Genomic DNA, 26,226 nt, shown 5'->3' on the forward strand with positions numbered 1-26,226 from the left:
AATGCCTCATTTTTTGGTCATACAGAAAAACGAAATATTGAGTGTTTTTTTGTTTTTCGTTTTCCAGATTGAATGGAATACTTGAATGATCGGATGATACACGGACCCAAAAAATTACCTGAAATCTGTTCTTTAACTTGTCCTTCACTTAAAAACTGGTACAAGAACCAGTTTGAATCAATTTGAATTTTGGACCCCTGTGACACAAACTTCGTACCCTGATTGTAAAACAACCCTCAACATACTTGGCCAATATACATGAGTATGAGTCTGATTTTGAATGACATCCCAACCGTCCTATCGGCATACTGCTTATCGGTAGCCACTCCCCGCATGAGGCGGGATTTCACTGGAAACTGAAACGGAAATCTCGCGCTGACTCCGCCCACTCACAGATGGCGGCAGGTTAGAGTGAGGGCGGAACTGAGCTTATTTCATACGGGTATTATTCAAATATACATTTGGAAAAATGAACAGTGGCTGACTCTTAATTTCCGCCTTCCTTCTGACACGAGAATGTCGTGAAGGTACGAATTTAATGTTGTATTCAAAAACAAATATCGCTGAAGAAACTAGCGAGGCGAACCTCAGCTAGCCGAGTGGCTAACACAAACTAGCGAGTGTTTACAGAGACAGGAGACATGTTTGACATTTTCTGGCAATTACAGATTCAGCTGTTAAAAAGTTATCACCAGGGCTGTTGTTTACTTTATTTCGGAAGAGCAGTATTTGTTTTCGTGGTGTAAATTCTGATAAAAATTGAACTGTTGTCTTTTTCCGTACCAACGGAAGTGAGTTAACCGGTTTGTGTAGAGTGTAACTATTTAACATTACAGTGTAACCAGAGAAAAGTCAGAATGGTTATTATTATTATTATTATTATTATTATTATTATTGTTGTTATCAACAACAACAACGTGTTGCCAGGCAAAACAAACCTCACCCGGCAGGACTTGTTTTATACCTATATGTTGATGATAATGGTACTATTTCTCACTCATCAGCTGTCAGGTTATAGTCCTATGAAAATCCATGACCCAGAGTTTGACATTTCAGAGTCATTCAAGGTCAAAGGTCATAGTGCCAAATGAAAGCCCATATAGCACTTCCTATAAGTTGATAATGGTAAATATCTGTCTACCATCAACCGTTTTCAAATTACAGCCCTCTGAAAATCCATGACCTTGAGTTTGGCCTTTCAGGGTCACTCAACGTCAAAGATCGTGGTCCCAAATGAAAGGCCAATTAGGAGTTCCTATATGCTCATAATAGTAAACATCTGTCTATTGGCAACCGTTTTTGAATTATAATGCAAAATGTTATTTTGACCAAAACGTTGACCTTTCCGGTGACCTTAACCTTCACCTTGACCTGATTACCCCCGATATTTAATCAGGTAATCTACAGACCATTGCCCACCTACCCTGAAAACTTGAAGTCAGTTGGTCTAGACGTTAGATTGTTAACAGACAGACACACAAAAACAAATTAAAGTTTGAAAGAAAACTATGAGAGACCCCATCGTGTAGCATATCACTGGAAGCAGAATTGAAAGATGAACATTTTGGAATTGGTTTGAAGTAAATATGATGATACGAAGGAAGATAACGTGAAAAAAAAAGATTTTGACCTTTTTAGTGATCCTGACCTTGACCGGATGAGCCTCAAAATGTTGGAGGTTCTATTTGAGACCAATGCCCATCTATGCTGAAAGTTTCATGAAGATTGGTCCAGCTGTTTTCCTGTAATGTTGCTAACAAAGAAACCCCACCAAAAACAATACCTCGCCCCCTGCTGGACTCTGTCCTGGGCAAGGTAATAATTTCCGCTTGCCTGAAATTGCTGGTATTGCTGGTAAAATCTGTATTGTATATGCAGGTGAAAGTACAGTGTTATTTGTGGGCTGAAGTGTTTACTTCAGTCAGGTTTGATGACAGAGGGGCGTGGGGTTGAGCTGCATGACAATTTCATGGCTGCAACACTTGGAAAGATACTGTTTAATCTGTTTAATGTGCTTCTGCAGTCTGTAGAAGGCTTAACTAAAGCTGTAGAAAAGTTTCTCACTCCTTTGGGATGGCTCCTAAAATATACTCTTAATGCGTTAAGTTTCAATACATCGCATCGTTAATGGTCCTATATGGTATAGAGAGTTGGGCTGAAATTACTTCCAACTGCTTCTGCAAAAGTCTATCTATCTATCTATCTATCTATCTATCTATCTATCTATCTATCTATCTATCTATCTATTAATTAACATGGTTTCTATTAAATATTAGTTAAATAATGTGAAGAGTTCACATTTAACATTAAAGACTTTTACTGAATAAATTATTTAAACAGTCATGTAGGGGTGGGCGAGATGCTATAGGCATAAAAATATAAGAAATAGATATCATGACACACAGAAAAGTACATTCTGACATAATTTTTCACAATATCGATAATATCTCCTTATATTTCTCAGCCCTACAATAAAGACATGACACTGTAAAATGGTGTGTGTGTGTATGGCCTGTTCTTTATTGTTATTACTTGTTTTATTATGAATATCAGACCATATTTTAGGGGCCATCCTTACAGAAATATTCACAGTAATGAGACTGTTTAGAAGTCACAACAAAATGTAATTTGAGCATATTTATGACCATAATAAAGTGATTGTGCATTCCTATTTTTCCATGTCTATAAACAGGTGACAAATTAAAGGAAAAACTGCTGCCTTTGCATCCTGGGGGAAATTTTTTTTGTCCATTTGTTCTCTTAGAAAGAAGGGCAATGCAAATCATGACAAAGTTTTGACTGCCTTTCTCTTAATGATGTGTATGTATATGTGTGGCATTGGACATTAAGCAGCGGGGTTTTATGATTCATTGAATTGCTTATGGTGGCACGGTGGTGTAGTGGTTAGCGCTGTTGCCTCACAGCAAGAAGGTCTGGGTTCGAGCCCCGTGGCCGGCGAGGGCCTTTCTGTGTGGAGTTTGCATGTTCTCCCCGTGTCTGCATAGGTTTCCTCCGGGTGCTCCGGTTTCCCCCACAGTCCAAAGACATGCAGGTTAGGCTAATTGGTGGCTCTAAATTGACCGTAGGTGTGAATGTGAATGGTTTGGTCTCTATGTGTCAGCCCTGTGATGACCTGGTGACTTGTCCAGGGTGTACCCCGTCTCTCACCCATAGTCAGCTGGGATAGGCTCCAGCTTGCCTGCAACCCTGCACAGGATAAGTGGTTACAGATAATGGATGGATGAATTGCTTATTTTATGAATAATGCTGAAAAGTACGTTATGACAATTACATTATTACATTATAATTACATCTGATATAAGTACATTCTGACCCATTCTGACTGTAAATTGTCTGTCAGTCAGCACAGTTTGTACCAGACTTTTTGAATCTCGTGTCAGTGACCCTTTTTGAGTTATGTGACACTGCTGAAAAAACAAGCAGCTTTTCAGTTCCTGTCACTCTCAGCCCAGTGTCAAACCTTAAAACCATTTTAAACCTGTCTCCTCATTTATACAGAGCATTTAATGAGGAAAAAAACCCTGATGTACTAAACAGATATTAAATATGATGGTTATGTTTACTTAACATTTTAGAATGTTGCTCTCATTCCTAAAGAGAGAATAGTTACCTTTTCTTAACTGGCAAACCAATACAGAAATATTTTTGACAAGACAGTGCAAGAAAAAATAATGTAGACCTTCTGTGGTATTTTCTCATACTTACATGCCTTTGTCTCTGTCCAGATGAATTAGAAGACTTCTAAGGATACCATCTTTGCTTTCTTCAAATTTAAAATGCAAAGTAACCTCAGGCAGCACATCACCTCTTTGGGTGAGATGCACTACAGTGATGAATATACATGAAACTGATAATGAACTGTGCTGGGTTTCCCAAAAGCATCTTGGCACAAAGATCATCATTAAATGGTAGTGCGAGCATCACAATGAACACTCTCTCTGCTAGTTAAGATGCTTTTAGCATTAAGAGGCTTTTGGGAAACCCACCCTGTTTAGTTAATTTGTTTTTCAACCTTAAATATAATTAACTGAATAAAGTTCATGGATCAGCATGCATGGTGCATCTACAGTGGTGCTTGAAAGTTTGTGAACCCTTTAGAATTTTCTATATTTCTTGCATAAATATGACCTAAAACAACATCAGATTTTCACACAAGTTCTAAAAGTAGATAAAGAGAACCCAGTAGACAAATGAGACAAAAATATTATACTTGGTCATTTATTTATTGAGGAAAATGATCCAATATTGCATTATCTGTGAGTGGCAAAAGTATGTGAACCTTTGTTTTCAGTATCTGGTGTGACCCCATTGTGCAGCAATAACTGCAACTAAACGTTTCCAGTAACTGTTGATCAGTCCTGCACACCGGCTTGGAGAAATTTTAGCCCATTCCTCCGTACAGAACAGCTTCAACTCTGGGATGTTGGTGGGTTTCCTCACATGAACTGCTCGCTTCAGGTCCTTCCACAACATTTCGATTGGATTAAGGTCAGGACTTTGACTTGGCCATTCCAAAACATTAACTTTATTCTTCTTTAACCATTCTTTGGTAGAACGACTTGTGTGCTTAGGGTCGTTGTCTTGCTGCATGACCCACCTCCTCTTGAGATTCAGTTCATGGACAGATGTCCTGACATTTTCCTTTAGAATTCGCTGGTATAATTCAGAATTCATTGTTCCATCAATGATGGCAAGCCGTCCTGGCCCCGATGCAGCAAAACAGGCCCAAACCATGATACTACTGCCACCATGTTTCACAGATGGGATAAGGTTCTTCTGCTGGAATGTAGTGTTTTCCTTTCTTCAATCATGACACTTCTGATTTAACCCAAAAAGTTCTATTTTGGTCTCATCCGTCCACAAAACATTTTTCCAATAGCCTTCTGGCTTGTCCACGTCGTCTTAAGAAAACTGCAGACGAGCAGTAATGTTCTTTTTGGAGAGCAGTGGCTTTCTCCTGGCAACCCTGCCATGCACACCATTGTTGTTCAGTGTTCTCCTGATGGTGGACTCATGAACATTAACATTAGCCAATGTGAGAGAGGCCTTCAGTTGCTTAGAAGTTACCCTGGGGTCCTTTGTGACCTCACCGACTATTACACGCCTTGCTGTTGGAGTGATCTTTGTTGGTTGACCACTCCTGGGGAGGGTAACAATGGTCTTGAATTTCCTCCATTTGTACACAATCTGTCTGACTGTGGATTGGTGGAGTCCAAACTCTTTAGAGATGATTTTGTAACCCTTTCCAGCCTGATGAGCATCAACAACGCTTTTTCTTAGGTCCTCAGAAATCTCCTTTGTTCGTGCCACGATGCACTTCCACAAACATGTGTTGTGAAGATCAGACTTTGATAGATCCCTGTTCTTTAAATAAAACAGGGTGCCCACTCACACCTGATTGTCATCCCATTGATTGAAAACACCTGACTCTAATTTCACTTTCAAATTAACTGCTAATCCTAGAGGTTCACATACTTTTGCCACGCACAGACATGTAATATTGGATCATTTTCCTCAATAAATAAATGACCAAGTATAATATTTTTGTCTCATTTGTTTAACTGGGTTCTCTTTATCTACTTTTAGGACTTGTGTGAAAATCTGATGTTGTTTTAGGTCATATTTATGCAGAAATATAGAAAATTCTAAGGGGTTCACAAACTTTCAAGCATCACTGTAATTTGTGTATCAGCTAATGGCAGCAACATGCGTATATATGGTGACTATTGCGAGCTGGTGCTGTGACTTACTGCGCTTGTAATCTCTAACCCTGCATGGCAAGGGTATGTTTCTTCGGTGGCTGGGTATATCCTCAACGTTCAGCTGCTAGCTGTAAATCTAAGCAATTCAGCATAACTGACATTCAGGCCAGGTTGTGCGGTGCAGGGTTTCGTGGGTAACATGGTGCTTCCTTTAGTTAATGCATCATACATGAGCAGAGTGAACGTAACTCCTCCTTCTCTTTGTGCTGTTCTGTTCTGTTCTAGTGAATGACATAATTCCACTTGGTGGTCCATCACGTCACAGAGCTGGTGATAGAGGAAGAGCTCACCCAGTGCCACAATCTCAGGAAACAAATAAAAAGCATGCACACACTCTGAAACCTTTAACACCACTCTCACAATGCACACCTCCTCATAAAACTTCTGTCTCAGAAAGAAGGAATGTACCAATGAGAAAAGTACAATTTAACAACAACAACAACAACCACCACTTAAATAATGATGGATCATGCCAGTCTGCTGGTAAAAAAGATGCTCCTTTACAAAAACAGGGTTCATATGACGAACAGAAAGAGTTTGCCCTTGCTTTCTGTAAGCAGCTGAATGAGAATTTGAAGGTAACTAAAAGAAAAATTTTCATATCGGCAGAAATCTACCTGTCCCTGTTGTGTTTGTTAGTTGTTCCATGCTTCCCTTCTTCTTTTGTATTCCTACGTGAAGACCACAAACTATAGTTGTAAATTAATTAGACTGGCACTAGCTATTATTTATCTTTTATTTCTAACTCAGTTGCCATAATAAAATTCCTCAGGCATTTTTTTTTAGAAGTACTGATGTTTATATTTGCATATAAAGCAATATAATCTTTTAACAGATCTACTTTAATTTGATATGTTTAGGTTGGAAAGCCTGTGTTGCCGATAGGGAACACTCAGAATAAGATGCCTTCTGTGCACCCTCCTCTCATTTCCTCTTCTGTGTCTAAGAGCCATAAAGCACCAGCTGCACCAGACTCTCAGAAAAGACCGAGTCTTGACAGTAATGTAAATCAGCAAAGCCAGCAGTCTGGTGAAAAGATGGACAAACCAATCGATCGGGATCACAGCTCATCTTCGCTTAGCCAGGTAAGAGAGCTTTCCGAGTAATCATGCTAAAAATAATTCTTTCAGCAAGATATGGTTATGGTCAGGTATCTTTTAATAGGCTCATGTTTTCATTGTATTGTGCTGTAGGGAGAAATCATGCACCACCAGGCAACTACACCAGGTATAGTCCTTCTTTAAGTTCTTACATTTGACACTGTATATTTCCCAGAGTTTCTGCATGAAGATTCCAGTTTTGGATACTTGTTAGGGAGTACCATGTTTCCTCGGGGTTCTCTGGTTTCCTCCCACTATCCAAAAACTTGCAGGTAGGTGGATTGGCTATTCTAAATTGTCCCTAGGTGTGAAAGATTGTGTGAGTGGTGCCCTGTGTTAGACTGTTGTTCCATCTGGGGTGTGAAAATTCTCCTGCCTTGTGCTGTTATACTGTTAAAAAAAAAAAGAATTTATGTTGTACATAGGTTTACATTCCATAGCTGTGCAATATTTAATTGTGTTCAACTGTATTTCTAAATCTGTCTTCTATTCATTATATGGAGTGCTAGTTTAGAAGTTTCCTGAAAGCCGTGTGGAGAATATGTGTTTCTGTTACACCCTAGGGCACAGAATATTCATAATTCACTTTGTGTGAGGATAGAATATAAAAATAAAATGGGGGTTTGTAGAAAATCGAGAGTAAGGTACCATTTGGGACAGAGGGAATGTCAAGATAATCTGTCTTTCATTGTTTTTTTTTGTTTTTTTGTAGCAGGTGGTAGATCTTTGTCCTTGAAGAGACAAAGAGAATCCAGCACAGAAAGACATGGGGAGGGCAAGAGATTGTGTCAGGGAGAAGTTGGACTTGCCCCACCTTCTTCTAGTGGTAGTTCTTCCCATTTCAGTTCACCACCAAAGTTTATCAAACGTGCCTTCTTGAAGACAGTTGATGAAACTGTGCTGACTCTAAATGAGAAATGCTCCCCAACATTAAATAGTTTTACTGGCGACAGGATAAAGGCTTCAGACAATGTAGTGAAACAACTTTTTCAAGAACCAAGTGCAGAAAGTCATAAACTCCAGACAGCAACTCTGAGCACTATGGTTCATGGAATAAGTCCTCAAAAAGAAGAGACGAGAAAGTCTACTGAAAGTAAATGTCTTGTAGGTAACTCAGCCACTGCTGAGCCTTGCCCCTCGCTTTCCAGCAAACTTAACCAGAAACAGGTAGAAGGTGGGTCCCCTGTCTCTTCACACACAAGTTCCTTACCAGGCCTTATGGATAGGTTTGAGATTAGTGGTTCTCTCCAACAACAAAAAGTTTCTTCACCCACCACTCTGGACGTCATGGACTCCCACAATTCAAAGACCATTACCAGAGCCAAGAAGGATGTAGAAGAAAGAGACCTGGTGTGGAAGGATCCTCTAGATTTGGAGTTGGGGGAGGATGTGATGTTGGAGAACTATGCTTTCAGCCTCAGCAGCAGCCATAGTAGTGAGGAAGATCATCTTCTGTCTTTGAAGGAGATCATGGAGCGCAGCACCCGTGTCCCTGTAACTCCAGAGAAGGCAACGTTCTCTGAGCCCAGCACTCCAGGCCCTAAAGTTGCTGTAAGCTCACATCAACGCACACATTAAATTAATATATTAACATGGTAATGGTGCAATGATAATGAAAATAGCTGAAAACTTGATTGAGGAACTGATGAAAATTACTAAATGACCTATGGCCCTGGTCATGCTATTGGTCCCAATTATGTTGCACAAGGGGTAAAATTGAAACATCCTTCTATGGACCCAGTACTATATTTTTTTTGATTTCCTAATACCCCAAAGTTAACAAATCACAGGGAGGGAGAGCTTAATGGAACCTAGTGCACATTATCCAGGCATCTGAATGAAGCAACACGAAGGCTCTTCTGCTTCAAATAAGAAGGTGGTGTAAACTCAGTGTTTCTAAAATTCACTTTTCCTAGGCTTGTCAACGATCCAAGCAAGGTACACACACTTTCTTTGTGGCAAAACTTGAAAATTTCAGCAGAATCGGAACATTTCAATTACAGAGGCAATTGAAATTCTGTACGTGACAAATGTTTATAGAAAATAGTCGAATGAACCTTGGCCAAATGGCACATCTTAAAATTCTCAGTGTTTGAGAAGTTTGTGTATTATATTATATATATGTTAGACTCCGCCTTCTCAGAGAGCATTTGAATGACTCCAGTTCTTACCTGTTGGGACACAGCAGCCTACTAGAAATAACATAGTTCTTTATGGAAAATATCACATACAGAACCATGGGTTTGCATTGTGTGGAGGCTGCCCTGATGTGGATGGAGTACAGAAGTACGGCAGGCGGTTGTTAGCGCTTAAACACACGTTTATTTTGCTTTTCAGCAAGACACTTTCACTACCAGGACAGTCACACGCACACACAGTCGTGCTCTGGTCCCAACCAACCCCTCCTCTGCTCTCCTACTCCTTTTATACAGCAGCGTCACTGCAAGAGACACACACATTAATTGACGACAGGTGTAGCGATTTGGCCACTCACCTTCCCTGACTCCGCCCTCCATTTACAAGCCACCACTCGGCCACGCCCCCGCTGCCACACATTGCATCTGGCGAGACTGACATTCAACATGCAGCTTGAATCTGTTTAAACTGTTGGTCCATCCAAGCAACAAGAAATTTAGAGGCGATACCAAACAGGCAAAAACTATGAACAGTTCCTATCTGGTCCTATGTCTGCATGCAACACGGCATATGGCCAAATGGGAGGCTTTGGGTGACTGTGGTCACCTGGAAATAGATCAGAAAAAAAATCATTATGCTACCCAAGCTAGTCCTATATGAACACTATTAGGACATGTTATGCTTTTGGTGATAAATAGCTAACATGATCTAATAGGAGCTTAGACATGAGATTTTTTCGGAGTGGGACCAATAGCGTGACCAGGGCCCTATACAAGATAGCATCCCTAATTCAGCTGCACAGATTCTGTAGACCATGATGAATCTTGCGTTCAAGCTATAAAGCCATTTTGTTGGTTCAGAAAACAGTAAGCTGTAAAATATTTACTTGGAAGAATAACACTGACTTTCCCAGGCTCTGCAAATGGGAGAAAAAAAACAAAATATATAAACTATAAAACATCAAACCAATCAGGCCTATCAGCCATGTTGCCTGTCAGTTTATAAAACTGGGAGCTTCTGTTTTGCAGATATGGCTTTGGAGAGAACACTGGAGGGAGGGACTGGGTTTGGTTGAATTTATGATTTTAAAATAGCTCGCTTCCATGAACATACTTTGCTGACTACAATGTATCTATAAATAAACGACCCTTTGGATGTTTGCTATTTCCTGAAATTTTTAAATTTAAAAGGCTAAGAAAAAAACATAATCAAACTTTTCAGGTATTCACATTTTTTAATTTCATAATAATTATAAAAATAATTCATATATTATGTTGCATGTAAAGAACAACCATAATTTATCCTAAGTTTTACAAACAACCTTTCGAGACAGCATATTCCAGAATGTAGGGAAAGGGCAGAGTATTTTGATTGCCGATAATTATTTATTTTTTTTCTTTTAGCCAGAGGAGCTTAAAAATAAGGTGACAAGTTACAAAAACACACTGGAGCAAATGCTGAAGGAGAAGGAGCAGAATCGAAAGTAAGTCAGGAAATGTGTTGTACATGATATCTAACCATGCATGACAACATCTGAACAAGCCATGTCTAATTCCATTTGCAAGGCAAAAACAAATCTTATGACTTCTGTAGTTTACACTTCATTTACTTCATACTTTCATAGATCTAAGGAGCTTGAAATGCAGCTGCTTCAAGGTTGTAAAGAAGACCTGTTAAAACTGGATGAAGAGGATGAAAATGCAGAAGAAGAACTTTCACATGAGCAAAGGTATTTTTATCGGTGTTTACACAGTGGGGTACCGAAGAGTTTGGAACAGTTCTGCAAATTGTCATCTGTCCTTTTTCTACAGGGAATTCTTACAGAGATTCTCAGTTACCTCATGTGTCATAAGAGACATCCACCCTGGAGAGGAAGTGTTCACTCTCACCAACTCTGGCCGACTCTTCAACCATCAGAATCTGGACTTGAGGAAGATGGATGTGACCCCAAACAACAGAGCACAGCAGACTCTGCTACAGTAAGATCAAAACCTACATATGAGGAACATAAATGCTTTATGCCAATGGATATGAAAGCTTATTTTCTTATTCTACACAATTGAGTTGACAATCAAAGATATGTATGAGACTTCTTTGTGCTGAATGCTTGTTTCTCTCTGTGCAGAGCACATTCAGAACAGCTTCTGCTGCTGCTGAGCGCAGGCTTGTTTAGAAGAGCCTACTCATCCTCCCCCTGCCAACCTCAGGTCACCCGCTGGCTTTTTCAGGTAATGAGTTCTACATCACAACACATTCTGGATACACACATAATTCCATACAGTGACACAAGGCGCACTAAACTGAATCAGTATGCTGACACATTAACGAAATACTCTGGCATTTTGCACTCTCATCTCTATCCGTTGCATATGTAGCGGTTATTATGTACAAACAATTCGATACCTTTCTCTACTTACTTGAGTATCTGTTTACCTAAACACTGTTGAAGCCTAAGGGTAGTTACTGAATCCTCTCAATTAACGTTTAACATACATGCCTGTTCAGTGTGAATACATTATAACAATAATTATTCTATCCACATCCACTGGAGCAATTACGCGCTCTGATTGGCTACTCTACTAGTAGGCTATCAGCTCATATACCATGCGTAGAGGAAAACAAAATGGCAGAGCGTGTTGCTGAACCAACTGAGGACGAAATACAAACTCTACTCGAAAATAAAATCCCAAAAATTAAAAAAAAAAGCAACAAAATATGGAATGAAAGTATTTGATGGTAAGAGCATATTTAAAAAAAATTCAAGAATTATTATTATAGCATTTTTCACAAATTGCTACTGTCATTTCACCGGTTTGTTTACATTCTAAGCGTAAACGATTTTGTCAGACGTTTTGTGTAAAGTTTTTATTTATCAAATTTGCTAAAAATAAAAATGCTCTGTTTCTCAAAATCCAGTGAATGTGGACGGAATAAAACGGTTATTCCACTCAATCTCGTCGTACATGGCTTATAGCCAACTCGGCGCGACGTGCCTCGTCGGCTATCAGCTCATGTACGACTCGATTTCGTGGAATAACTGTTCAGTATCTTATAGTGAGGTTGATAATGCATGTTTTAGGTGAATAGTGTATTTTATTAAACAAAAGTAGGCTTATTTATCTCATATTCTTGTGAATTGCCCGAGGAATGAGATGTAATTATATCTTATATTTATATATAATTTTCTTTGTTTGTTTAGATGGTACAGTTATGCATTTTTGTAATAACATTTGCTCTTGAATTGAATGACAGATGATGTCAGTCCACCCAAACCCCATTGTCTGTGCACAGATTCTTCAGGCCATGACGACGATTGCCTTATCTGCCGCTCAACAAATAGGTATGCTGTGATGGCGCTTGAGTGCTCTGTGTTACTAATGGGTGTATTTACAATGTCTGCTATTTGTATGTTGTAGTGGAGAAAAGCAATAAGAAGTTTGAGGTGTGGGTGCCCAGTATCCGGGATGTTGCACTGGTCTTCCTCAACATGGGTGTGTCATTTGTCAATTTGTTTCCATTGGAGGCTCTGCAACCCCCTTTTACTGAGGGAGATCTGCTGTGAGTACTGAGCCTCTGCTCCGTTCAACACCAACCCACCCCCACCAACATTTCACTTTGGACTTTATTAATGAACTGGAAATAGTGGTAAACATGTGAATGAGTTGACTTTTCTTTACTAGAGAGAGTTTGGAAATCCGGCCTGATGGCACAAGAAGTGAGAAAAAAGATGACACGTTTCCAGAGCACAATTTTGAGAACATTATCAAGGTAATTTTTGAAAATGTACAGCATGTTTTGTATGTTTTCAGGATTCTATGATTTAATAAACTGTGTTGTGTTTATTTGATACCAACTCTGTGTGTGCAGTACCTGGCATTATGTGCAGCCTTATGTCCAAAAGTGTACAGTGATGAGGAGCTGCTGTTGATGATAACAGTGGTGTGTAGAGTCAGTTTGGAGACACATTTACAGCTTCTGCCTACTGGAGACCTCAGCTGCCTGCTACAGCACCTCCTCAACAATATGACACAGTGGGAACTGCAGGTTAGGCACTGTACCAGAACAAGATGTGTTAACGTAATTATATAAATTTAATATAGGAGTATCTCTCAGCTGTCTGTCTCACTCTTCCACACGCTTGCCTTTTAGCTTACCTGTCATTTGGGCTCCTGAAACTGACACCACCATTACATTTTTAGCTTTCTTTCCTCTTTATTTGCATTGTTGATGGCAGTCGTGATTTTACATAAAGTCAAGTCAAAGTCCCTCTCACACCAGAATCTGGTCTTCCCAGGCAGTCTCCTGTCCCAGTACTAACCAACACTTTAAAGCGTATGGGTGCGGCACCGATCTCTGTTTCGATAGTCCTCGGCCTCTCGCCTATAGACCCTTTTCAGTCACGTGACCTTCGTAAACGCGACCACCATTTTGGACATGTAGCGGACTTCGGCTCGAATTGGTTTGAATACGAGGAAGGCGACAAACGGAGAACATACAAGAAAAAGGAGCGAGATGCAGAAAACACCTTCGCTATCCAGCGACGTAGGGCATTTACAGGGCGAGCAGAGGGAGAGGTATTTGCAAAAATTGAGGTTAGCAGGCTTAGAGAGCGACGTTTATCTGCTTCCGCCTGGATTGTTTACAGACGTACGGAAGTACACGAAGCCCTCGTCTTTACCTGACTTCGGCCCACATGATCTTTATACCTATGTCGTTAAAAACCCATCGCCATACACAGGTATTGATCTGAAAACTCTTGTTTTGAACACTTATTTGTAGGCAGTGCTTAATTTGTAAAGTGGGAGGTCCCGGAGCGCAGAGGATGAGTGGCTCTGGTGCGGAAAAAAAGAGGGGGGGAGGGGGGCGCTGCGCTGCGCTTCTGGGCATGTTTTGTAATAACACTGCAAATTAAGTTCATCTGCAGATATTTTGTGGATGTCGTTTCATGAGAGAAATCACCAACAAGACAGATATCAAAATCAGACATTAACACTAAATAAACTTGCATTTTTTAATTTAATTATTTTTTTTTTTTTTTTTTTGTTACATAGTCAAAAGAGGTGTCAGATCACCGGATCCAGTGTAAATAGCTGCCGGAGCCAACGCCCGAGGTTCCGGAGCGCGCTCCGGCTTGCTCCCCCTCAAATTAAGCGCTGTTTGTAGGACACTGCCTCTGATCTGTCCTACAGTCTACCAACAGCAAAGGAACACAACGCTAGCTAATGTCGTTAGCTAATAGCTACTACAGAAGAACAAAGAGGTTACAATGGGTTATTTTAGCCTATTTGGTTACACACTTGCCGCCACAGAATGTTAACAGCAATGTAATGCCTTTTCTGGCTAATTTTATTCGTCTTACCTCCAACAAAGTGGTCACTGCACAAGCGCTGGTATGCCGAGGGCTGCCAATCTTTCCTGTTTATGGCCGCTATCCATCTTCTCCGTCGGTCAGCATCTACCGGGATCTGATAAAATGATAACCCTTGCCTTGTTTGTTGATGGTTACTACATCCAGGTGCACAACAATATAGTGGCATGATGGAAGTCTTGCTGAAAATAAACACTTTCTTTGCTGCTGTTCCTCAGTGCTGGCTGTGGTAAACTACTGGTAGTACATGTCCAAAATGGCGGCCGTGTTTGTCGTGACGTCACGTGAAAAGGGTCCATACAGCCAGGGTTACAGTGGGGGGCTAGTCCTCTGGTAACCACAAGAGTTTGACTTCCCCACTCGCATCTGTATTGCAGCGTGCCTTGCCAAACGGTAGTAGGTACCATTTTTATGATGGTCTTTGGTATGACCCAACCACGAGTAGAACTCGTGATCTTCCGGTCGAGGGGCGGACACGCTAGGCCAACTCGCTGTCATTTTACATAAAATTAATATTTAATTCAGAATTACTGGAATTACGATTTTTGCATTTTTCCTTTGCATCTATTTGTTGTCCTTTAAAATTAATGAAACATGAATAAAATTGCTCGATAAATCCATGATAATGTTTTAAAACAATATTATGGTATTCTAGTGGACTATCCTCCGTTGGTCATTTTCTATAAAGTGCACAGAATATCAGCGATGAATACGGCTGACTGGAATGTGAACGGCCAAATTGCTAATGCAGCACAGTTTATCAGATTGCTTATAATTGGAAATTACCAGTTAGAGAAAAAAAATCACTCCATCTATTGAGCAATTTTGTCTTCGGCACAAGCAACCAACAGGTTTCGGTGGTGTTTGAATTTCCAGCTATATCTGCCAAAGTTTTCTTTGCTTATTTTTTTAGTTTGTTGCTGGTTGCTTTATGCTGAGGCAGTATGAGAAGTACCGTATGACCCCCCAGCAACGTCATGACCGGTCACAACACGTCAATCTGATGGTTCTGATTACTGCAAATGTTACCAAGTCACCAGGGGATAGATTCACTTTTTGACAGCATAATAGCAGTAAAGTTGCGGTTTTCAGTATGAGTGTCGACGAGGTATCTCTCTACATTTGATCCCTCACTTCAGAACAGGCACTGGAAACTGGCTCTTCATATGCAGTCAAACTCAAGGTAAATCAAGACAGTCCAGCCGACTCTGCAGTTTTCTAGTCCCAGCATCTGCAGTTGTATGAGGCCAGGCCTAATTACATCAGTCCTTTTGGAGTTCATATAAAACCTCATCTGGAGAAGCTGAAGATCAATTTGAACAACTTGACACACATTTTTGCTCCGTTCCCCCTTGGAATTTGAAAAGGCCTAACATCATAATGAATTTGAACAGGAAGGCAGTGACGCACCAAAATATATACCTGCAGCAGTTTTTAGATAAAAGATGCTGTTTTCCATTTCATACACGTGTATATACACCGATGGATCTAAAGTAGATAAACGTGTATCTGGAAACAGTTATTATGGACTGCACATTTCAGAACAGAGTTCAGTTTTAACAGCTGAGGCCTATGCTTTGCTGTTAGCACTGAAATATATAGACAATACCAAACAACGGAGCTCTTTAATTTTTACAGACTGAAGATCCTGCCTCCAGGCACTATTTTTTTTAAAAGCTTGATCACCCTATGATTGATTGTCAGTATTTTAGATAAACTTGAACTTTTACAAAGACAGAAATTGAGCATTCTTTTTTTTGTTGTTGTTGTTGTTGGATTCCAGGCCATGTTGGCCTCGCTGGTAATGAGCAGGCAGATAATGTGGCCAAAAGAGCCCTCACTCAAGAGGACTGTAAAATTCCAGCTTTCGACCCCAGATAAGCGCGGGCATCTTCTGTTTTAAGGAAGTGACAAACTGAATGGGATGAATGTCTTGAAAACAAATTGTATGAAATCAACCCTGCCATCAATAAGATACTTTTATTCTCATTTCAAACCAGACATGACAAAGTGTATACCAGGCGTCGTATTGGGTGTTCAAGGCTCGCTTTTTATTAAAAGGTGAAGAACCACCATCATGCCATTTCTGTAGGCTATCTCTGACAATCAAGTATATTTTAATTTGTTGTCCTGGGCCCTGTACTACGAAGCGGGTTTTCTGGCTTATCAGGGTAACTTCGAGAGTAACTTGATCACGTGCAGCGTAACTTCCCGATTAACCCATACTACGAAAGTTGGCTATGTTCAAACCGAGGTATGCTGCCATGGCAACTTACGCTGCATCTCAAACCTGCTCGTCTCAGGTTATGTTCTTGGTTAACCCGAGGTTTCCAATTAACCACACCCTTTTTAAACACCACCTCTCCACCGACATTTCCTCTAGAGACAATGCCAGCGTACCTGGATGACCCGTGCGATATCGGAGCGCAGATTAGAGATGGGATTTATGGCTCTTTTAAGTCGTTCCCACGCTTTATTTTTTTATTCACCATGTCCCCTCTACGGCTCCGTAGGGGGGGACCGAACGAGGTGAATTTAAATCTGGGTGGGACGAATCCCCCCCGTCCCCCCCTCTATCTGCGCCCGTGCTTTGATGGGATCCGCATCTTTGTGATCCGGTTCTTTGAAAAGAGCCGTTCAAAAGACTGGCTCATTTGGCTCTTTTTAAATATTTATTCAGTTTTAAGAAGACAGCGTCTAAAGAAGCCAGATCCCTCTGCTTAGACAGTGACATCAATATTTCTGGACATACCTTTTATATAGAGCAACCTAGACTTACATTATTGTAACCCCTAAACGCTCATAAATAACCATTAAAAAACAATGAGGGCTTCAATGAATGTCCATGCAGAACGGCTTTTCTGTAAAAAAAAAAAAAAAGAACCCACTCAAGAACATAGTTATCAAGAACGCAAGAATATTTTATAGAAAAACACTTGTTTTACAAAAATATTTAAGTCTGAGATATAAAATAGATACAACTACAATAAATATAACACAAGAACATTTTAATAGAAAAAAACTTATATTAAAAATATTGAAATTGTAACAAAAATAGATACAACTAAACAGATAAATAGATAAAGTTATAACAAGAACACAAGATTATTTTAATAGGAAAAAAACAATTAATGCAAAAAATATATTATTAGAAAAATAGATACAACTAGACTAACATAAATAAATAAAATACACAAAAATAGAACAAACAAAATGACGATAGAATAAATTAAATGAACGTCCGTGCAAATTAGTTTTCCCACAATATTATCATTAATATCACACAACTACATTATAAACTATATACAAAACAATTTGAACTATTAGGCAAACAGATAAAACTTGAATAAATAAAAGGCAAATGCTGTTTAGCCTATTTCTTGTCCTTGGGCAAAAGCTTTTTCATCTGAAACACAGTACAGAAAAAGAACGACACACACACACACACACACACACACACTTACCATTATGAATGATGTTTTTATATTTCATTTTCACCTGTTGCCAGGTGCGTTTGGCACTGCTGTTGCCTCTGAAATGTTCACAGGACATACACCAACTTAGCCAAAGGGACTGAACAGTCAGTCATCCTAATTCATGTGACTCTGTGCACATATCAGCTTAAGTAGGCTACTCCATGAATTTACCATACCAAATTTTATTCAGGATTTTTCGGACATTAAACAAGCTATATATGACTGGGGCCACGTCGAAGGACCATTTTCTGTGACTTGTGATTGATCATGAAGCTTTCTCTCATCCTATACTTCTGTTCTGGAACATGTAGAAGGGAGAATGTACTTACGCATTTACCCGATCGGCAATTCGTTGCCAACATGCTTGCCGCTCCTTATTGGCAGCGGCTGTGTTAGATTTTGCTCTTAATGTTGTTTTGAACTCCTCGTAGCTTTGCATTATGACAGCGCATTCTTCCTCCGTGAAGTACGGCGACCGTGCCATTGTGAACAGTGGGGATTTGCGCTGATAACCTCCCCTTTAACGTGAACGTGCATTAACCCTGATTAGGTTAAACCAGGTTCAACAAATCAACTTCATAACTGGCGTCGTAGTACCGTTTAACCCCAAACAAGATAACCAGGTTTTGTCAACCCCGGTTTAGCGGGGGAACCCTGGGTTACTTCTGGGTAGGTTGACCTCCGTTCGTAGTACAGGGCCCTGGTCTGAATGCCACAAGGGAATTATTATTATTATTATTATTATTTTTTTTTTTTTAAACTTTGGATGATGTTTTTAGCAAGGTGCCATCACAGAACGTCTCTATCACATGCATATCTGAAGCATCTCATTTAGTTATTTGTTTTAATTATTTATTTGTGAAGAAATTATAATACTGTTTAGAAATGCACTTGCCATGAAATAGCCTTAGGTGCTGACATGGCATTAAAAAACAAAAAAAAATCACTCCCTCACTCACTCCCTCACCTCTCTGCATTCATGCCACATGCCAGATTGGAAAGAAAGTATCAAAGTATCATCTGTGTGTGGGAAGCACTGGTGGCAGCATTTTAAAGTCTTTAATCCAGCACCAAACAGACTTTTGTACACTTTGATCTTGTATTTCTTTGCAAGTGTTGACTGTATAGAGCGATAAACATGTACCGCATTCATTTCTGTGTTATCTCTTACTGTGGTCGTGTGTGTGTGTGCGCGCGCGTACGTGCAGTTATCTCAGGTTTGTCAGGCCATAACCAATCTGAGTGAGGATCACCACAACCTCAGGCGGCTGGTCCAGCTTCTACCTCACAGTGGCCGGGGAAAGTGAGTGAATTGTTCTTCTGTGAAAATAAGCATGCTCTTTTTTTTATATCATTTAACATATTAAAATCTTTATTTTTATTTGTGTCCCTGGGAAGGCAATTGAGGAGACACTTGAGTGTGTCAATCATCTCTAAACTGTTAAACCACAGATGCACTTATACACCCTCATGTACAGAATTTCAGGTTAGGAATTATTTTATGTTATATTGTGATTAGATAACTGCTAACTTTAATTGCTAACTTCATGAAATTACTAACATGAGTATACAAGATATTCCTACATTTGTGTCCTGCCCACAGCTATCTGATCTGAGAAGTTATCTATCTCGAATGCGTCCCTCCTTGCTGTTAAAAGGCTTAATGGCGTCAAAGACCACAGAGTTACAGGAGACTGATGACTGTGCCACCACTCCAGACCAACAGGTGAACAGAGAGCATGTGGGCTGTGCTACATTTGTCCTCATTAAAAAAAAAGCGTCTTAATTTTTCTTAAATGTTGCTTACATACAGGTTAACTTGTATTTTAAACATCTGTTTGTTATGCGTTATTATCCCCCGCACAAACGAAGTTTGGCGGGAAATATAGAAACGGGTTCCGTCCGTCGGCCGGCCGGCCACATTTTCATTTCCAGGCCATATCTTTAAAGTCTAAAGTTGTTTCCCGCACCCTATGGCGCATAGGGCGGCGCCGATGTCCGTTTCCGTAGCCCTCGGCCTCTCGCCTATTACATAGCTAGGGTTACAGTGGGGGGTTAGTCCTCTGGTAACCGCGAGAGTTTAACTCCCCACTCGCATCTGTATTGCAGCGTGCCTTGCCAAAAGGTACCATTTTTATGATGGTCTTTGGTATGACCCAACTGCGAGTAGAACTCGCGATCTCCCGATCGAGAGGCGGACACGCTAACCACTAGACCAACTCGCTGTCATATCTTTAAAATTACTCATACATGTCAACCCCTTTGGGCGTCCACCTGTAGTATCAGAGGAAGAAATCCATAAAATCAACATAAAATCCTTATAGCCTTCAAATCGCACCAAACTTAATAAATAAATAAGTAAATATAACTTGCCTGAGAACTTCGTCCAGCATGTCGAAAATCGCCTCGCCCGTGCCGATATTGCACACGGGCATATCTATGATTCTTGACTTCGCCCCTCTGTTTATGTTGAAGATCCGCACCGAAACGGCCAGTCGCTTGTCCGTCTTTTTGTCATTGGATTCGTCGATCATCAAGGAAAATGGCGACGTCTGGCAGTGCTGGATGATCGGTAGTGTAGCTTCGGGGGCCAAGCTCTTTTTGATTATTTGCGTTGTTTTGGTGCGCCTACAGCTGATAGATTTCGCAATCGTACTGTCCGTGCAAATTCGCGGCAACAGTTCTGTCAGGTGGTCCGCAACGGCTAGCGGCAAATTGTGCTGAGCAATAAAATTACAGATCGTGACTTCTGTTCTTATTACACTTGTTGGTTGATCATCGGTCTTAGGGTTTGCAAACACCGTCATTTGCGGCTGATTCTGTTTCTGGTGCAAATTTCGCTGATGTAGTTTGATTGATTGATTGATTGATTGATTGATTGTGTCTTTATTCGCAAGATAAAAAATACATTTCAAGCGTTACAAATAACAGTTAAAAATTAATAGGACAAAAAACGTCTGCGCGAGGTTTGGACCTCGTGTTCCCTCACGTCGTAAACTCCAGACGCCGCAACTTTTATATCTCGCACACAAACTGTGCAGTGCGCGTACTCCTCATTTTTCGCCTGAACAATGACACCATTAAATGTCTCCTTCCATTCAGGAAGATACCGCCCGCCGTATCTCATTTTCTTTCTCGGTGTTCCCATTCTTTCACTCAGCAGACGCTATTCAAAATCTCTCAGGTGTAAACAATGTCGCTCTGCACAATGAGAAACTCGTTCGAACAATGACCATTTGGCACGTTTAAATGCAGATCATGTGCATGACCGGAATGAGTGAAGTCTCGCAGTCGCGATACTGCACAAGGCTTGAGGAATAAACATCCGGTTTCACATAGTCTGGGTTATCTGCCCCTGCATACACGCTGTTCTTTGTCTATAAATCGAGCTTTTGTATGTTTTTGCGACGATCAGCTGACGATGTTCAAGTAAGATACACAAAATAAATTTAGGTCAGAAAATACTGAAAATCCGTAAGACTTTGTTTATACGCCCGTACACCCTTGAAATGAGCTAAAATCCGTATAATTTCCGGACAGTCCGTATAGGTTGACATGTATGACTACTGAAGATATCTTCATGAAACTTTGTATACATATCAAATAACATGTGAACTGGTGCCTTTTGCTATTTTGGATTTTTGAAAAAAAAAAAAGTATTTTTCAAATTTTTACATAAAAAATAGATTTTGACTTAGTTTCTAAGAGCAGTGTTCGTTTCTGGAGCATATATCCAAAACTATTCATGATACGGATTTGAAACTTGGTATACATGTTAACAAGGTGATGCAGATGTGCTTTTTCATGTTTCCATGGAAACAATTTCAGACTTAGTCTCTCAGGTTAGTCTTATGGTGATGATACACGGGGCAACTTTTTGGGCAATGTTGCCGAGCAATGTTGCTGGCAACGGGCAACTAGGTGAGACACAGGGCAACTTTTCAGGGCAACTAACAATGGGCAACAACAGTTAGCAACGGCAGTTTACAGTTAGCTAAAAAAAATCAATGTCTTAATTTTTGCTGTGACCATTTAATCAAGCTGTCTGTTGTTTTTTAGAGCTTTGGTGAGGTAAATTCCTCCATATAGAATATTAAAATAACAACTTACCGGCGTAAAAACAGATGAGGAGTCTCTCCATCTCTTCACTCCACTGACACTGAGCGGCCGCCATATTTGTTTGAAATTTCTGATCCGAACCTCACCGGAGGTCACATGACTCGATACTCACGTTCTGATTGGCTTATCTCAAAAAGTTGCCAGAGATTATCAAAACCATTCAGAAAGAAACAATGTTGCCCAATCTCGATAGAAAAGAGTCAAAACGCAATTGCCCAGCAACATTGCTCGGCAACATTGCCCAAAAAGTTGCCCCGTGTATCATCACCATTAGGGGTAGGTTGTGTTTCCGGAGCAGAACTTGAAAACTCTGAGTGGTATGGTCTTGAAAGTTGGTATATGTGTTGATTAAGTAATGTATATGAATGTATATGTGCCTTTTGATACTAAGAAATGTGAGAGATTTTTATTTTTAGCTCACCTGGACCAAAGGTCCGGTGGGTTTATGCCATGGGCTGCTGAGGTCAGTGTAGAGAGGTAGGGTTGGTTTCCTGCAGCAGAACTTGAAAAATGTGACAAATAATATCTTGAAATTTGGTATATAGGGCGGGGCATATAGATGACTCTGTCTTCTTGTTTATGATTACACTGAATTGCAGAACACTAAGAATGTGTCTTTCTTTCATTTGTGATAATGGATTTCCAACATTTATCTTGCGCATGAAATGCTGGTTTTCTTTAGGCTTATTACCTCTGCTACAGCCTTTTGGCTTTGACAAACGAAGCCTCCAATTTTGAGTTTTTACCCTCAAAACAGAGAGTAAGTGTCACATCTCTATTCATTATCTCTTTGTGTGTGTGTTTGTATGTATATTAATGAGACAGTGAATAGAATTGTCAGTAGAGACAGCTGTACTTTGTCTCTCTCTAATGCTAACACCCTAAAGACCTGGATGACTTCTTTTTTTCCTTTTAAGAAAAATCTTAGAAGGTGCTATAAAAAAATTGCTGTATTTTATAAATCACACATTAATGGATGGTCTGTGGGTGGAAGGGTGGAGATTTAAATGTGTTCTCTGCAATGTAAGGGCTCAGTGTGAGATTTGAATATCATAGTGAAACAGCAGTTCTGGTCTTTTGAGTACTGAGACACTAAACAGTTATTGCTTGTCTTTTGACATTGATAAAGTAATAGTAGCTGTACTTACAGTCTGCCATTTTGGTTTGGCATAACTAACAGAATATGCATAGTTAATTTAAATGTAAAGTGTTGGTAGTTTTCATAATGCGGATTGAACAAGAACACAGTACGTCCTTGTGTTCCATAAGAGTTTTAGTTAGGCTGTTATACACAGTGCTGTCTGTCTGTCATTCAGAACGAGCTGCTGCTACTGTCTGCTGAGCTAGAGAAACACGTTAAGTGTGACATCAGGGAGAGTGAGAAAATGCTTTACAGGAGTAAGGTACAGTAATGTTCATAAACTTCAATGAATTATTCACCTATATATTGACTTTCAATTAAAAAAAAAAGATCACATATTTCTTTGCTTTTGTTTCAGGTGAAAGACTTTGTTGCTAGAATATACACCAAATGGCAGGTGCTTCTCCAAAGATCAAGACCCCAGGAGGTATTATTGATTTGTGTATTTGATGATTGATTATAGAGTGACTGAAAATGCTCTGTTGTATTCCTTTTATTGTATATGTCTGGTATTCCAGGTTTTCCAGTATCCTTGATTATCAAGCTAACAAACTCATTACACTGCTGAATTACGCAGCCAGTCGTCTTTAGAGATGACGAACTTTATTTCATTGTAAACAGTTAAGTAGCCAGCAGCACTCAGAACTAATTGTGATGAGTCAGATAACTCCCCAGACATGGCTCAAACTGTGAGTGCTGTCATTATATGCCTCTTTTTCACCAAATCAGTTCCAGGGCTGGTTCACAACTCGTTCAACTCACGAGCCAGCTGAGAACCAGTTTGCTTTTCCATAGCTCGGGAAGACCCGTCATTACTTCGCTGTATATGTCATTACGTCGCTGTATACGTCAGTTACGTCGCTACGTTTGCATAAACCTTGGCACGAATATCGAAGCAAAAACAACACGGAAGAAGCAGCAGCAGCAACAACAACAATAATAATAATAATGGATGACTTCGCGTTTGTACAGCTGCTGCTTCTCGTCGCTTAAAAATGGCGATCTTTCGCGGTCTTGTTATTGTTGTCGGTCTTAACAACTCCGCCCCCCGCTGACATAAGCGGTTCTTTCCTCTGGCCCAGCAGAGAGTTGGTGCTAGCCTGGAACCGTTTTTTCTGGCCCCAGAGCCAGTTCTTTGTCAGTGGAAACAGAAAACCCGGTTCCAAACTAAGCACTGGCCCCGAACCAGCCCTGGAACTGCTTTGGTGGAAAAGGGGCAATAGTGGTGGGCCGTCGGGTACAGCTGTGACTTTAGTCTTTCTCATATGAGCCACATCATTGAACTCCTTTTATATATAAATAATTATTCCATGAAATTGAGTTGTATATGAGCTGATAGTAGACGAGGTACATAGCGCTGAGTTGGCTATAAGCCATGTATGACAAGCTTGAGTGGAATAACTGTTTTAGTCTATCCACATTCATTGGACTTTGAGAAACAGAGCAAAAAATATTTTTTGCAAATTCGATAAATTAAAACTTCATACAAAACATCCAACAAAATAATTTCCACTGAGAATGTAAACAAACTGGCAAAATGACAGTAGCAATTTGTGAAAAATGCTATAATAATAATTATTGAAAAAAAACATTCTTACCATCAAATACTTTTATTCCATGTTTTGTTGCTTTTTTGGGGGGTTTCTTCTTCTTCTTTAGGGTTTTTGGCAGTTGGCAAACTAACTTAAATGTGCATTACCACCACCAACTAGGCTGGAGTGTGGAACAGGAGATATTGAGTGGGGGGGACGACAACAAAACTATATTCTTTTAGCTATTTCTGTTTCTTGTAAATACTTAACAGTTTTTGGGGTTTTGTTTTTGGGTAGTTTTTATTTCATCTTGGGGTGGTTCAGCAACATGCGCCACCATTTTGTTTTTCTCTACCCACGGTATATGAGCTGATAGTGTAGGAGTAGAGTAGCCAATCAGAGCGGCGCAATTGCTCATATCCAGTGAATGTGGACAGAAAAAAATACATTTTATATGAGTTTTAATTATACACTTTCTTTGTTTTTAACCCAGGGAAAGCTATATGATTACTGGAAACCTCTTCCTGAGGATGAAATGCCCACAAAGAAAGAGAGCCAAATCAATGAGCAGGGAGACATGGAGGAGTCGCTGAGCGAGGAGTCTGACATTGTCCACTCGGATGAGGAAGAGTGCATGGAGGAGAAATTTGACGTGCCAGTGGAGAGTGAGGAGAAGCCAGATGACAGTGCTGAAAAGATTCAAGAGAAGCATGACGAGTTTCAGGAGGTTTTGCCTGACATAAAAGAGAAAGAAAGCTTGATAAACCTGGATAACAGTGATGCAGAGGAGCTGAAAGATGATGTAGCTATAGATGAAGAACTACTAGGAGAAAGTTCTGAAGGGTCAATAGAGAATGATGAGGATGAAGATCTCATTAAAAGAGAAGAAGAGCTTCTCAAAGACGATGAGTCTCTAGATAGAAATGGAGATCTTGTGGGTGGAGAAAATGATGAGCCTGAGAAACTAGAACTTTTAGGGAAGCACGCAGATGTTTTAGAGAAAGCAAACGAGGAGTTACTTTTAGATGAATAGAATCATTTATTGACATCTGGCTAAGTGATACAGGAAAGTGGAGCAACCATAGCCAATGTTATATGAAAGGACATATAAATGTAGAAGGAAGCCTCACACAGAGTTGAAGCTATGCAGTCCTTAGAATCTGTAAATTAGTTGAGAGCCAGTTTCCCGATTTTCACACTTTAGGGAATTTTAAGCTATCAGTCAATTTATTCAGTTGTAGTTCTTGGTACAGCTGTACCAGGCATTTACTTGCTTGGTTCAAGTCACTGTGCTATAGTGTGAAAGAATACCTATTCTCTAACACATTTGTACATAAAAAAAAGCATGATGCACTATACTGCCTTAAAAACCCTGTAGAGAGGGCTGTTTTCCTTATTGAGTCACTGGCACAAGGTTTCTCATCTTCAAGCTGCTGATATCATACTGTTTTATTTATGTTTTGCTCTTTTACAACTGCAAATAGATACACAAATAGTGATGTGCATGAAGATAAATTTTAAAGCACCTTTTTTACATCATAATAAAAATATTTTTAATGGACAAATAATTT

The 26,226-nt window shown here is 39.9% G+C and overlaps 1 protein-coding gene across 5 annotated transcripts; it reads left to right on the forward strand.

Annotated features, from left to right (window-relative positions):
• Positions 1–385: 385 nt before the first annotated feature.
• slf2 (SMC5-SMC6 complex localization factor 2) lies at positions 386–26,226 on the forward strand. Of its 5 annotated transcripts, XM_060925751.1 has the most exons (22): positions 386–527; positions 1,639–1,815; positions 3,747–3,834; positions 6,009–6,361; positions 6,644–6,868; positions 6,977–7,010; positions 7,596–8,434; positions 10,423–10,502; positions 10,644–10,748; positions 10,831–10,998; positions 11,145–11,247; positions 12,272–12,359; positions 12,436–12,577; positions 12,700–12,787; positions 12,887–13,063; positions 19,072–19,166; positions 19,262–19,349; positions 19,467–19,589; positions 22,665–22,742; positions 23,299–23,385; positions 23,482–23,550; positions 25,149–26,225. In XM_060925751.1, exons 3-22 carry the CDS (start codon positions 3,798–3,800, stop codon positions 25,686–25,688), a joined length of 3,519 nt encoding a protein of 1,172 aa, XP_060781734.1. In that variant the 5' UTR covers positions 386–527; positions 1,639–1,815; positions 3,747–3,797; the 3' UTR covers positions 25,689–26,225. The 5 variants fall into 5 exon arrangements, with proteins under 5 accessions (XP_060781734.1, XP_060781736.1, XP_060781735.1 ...); XM_060925753.1 differs by lacking the exon at positions 1,639–1,815 and having other exon boundaries at positions 12,311–12,359; positions 25,149–26,226; XM_060925752.1 differs by lacking the exon at positions 1,639–1,815 and having other exon boundaries at positions 7,599–8,434; positions 25,149–26,226.

The sequence above is a fragment of the Neoarius graeffei genome, chromosome 7, assembly GCF_027579695.1.
Source record: "Neoarius graeffei isolate fNeoGra1 chromosome 7, fNeoGra1.pri, whole genome shotgun sequence".
Taxonomy (NCBI): Eukaryota; Metazoa; Chordata; class Actinopteri; order Siluriformes; family Ariidae; genus Neoarius; species Neoarius graeffei.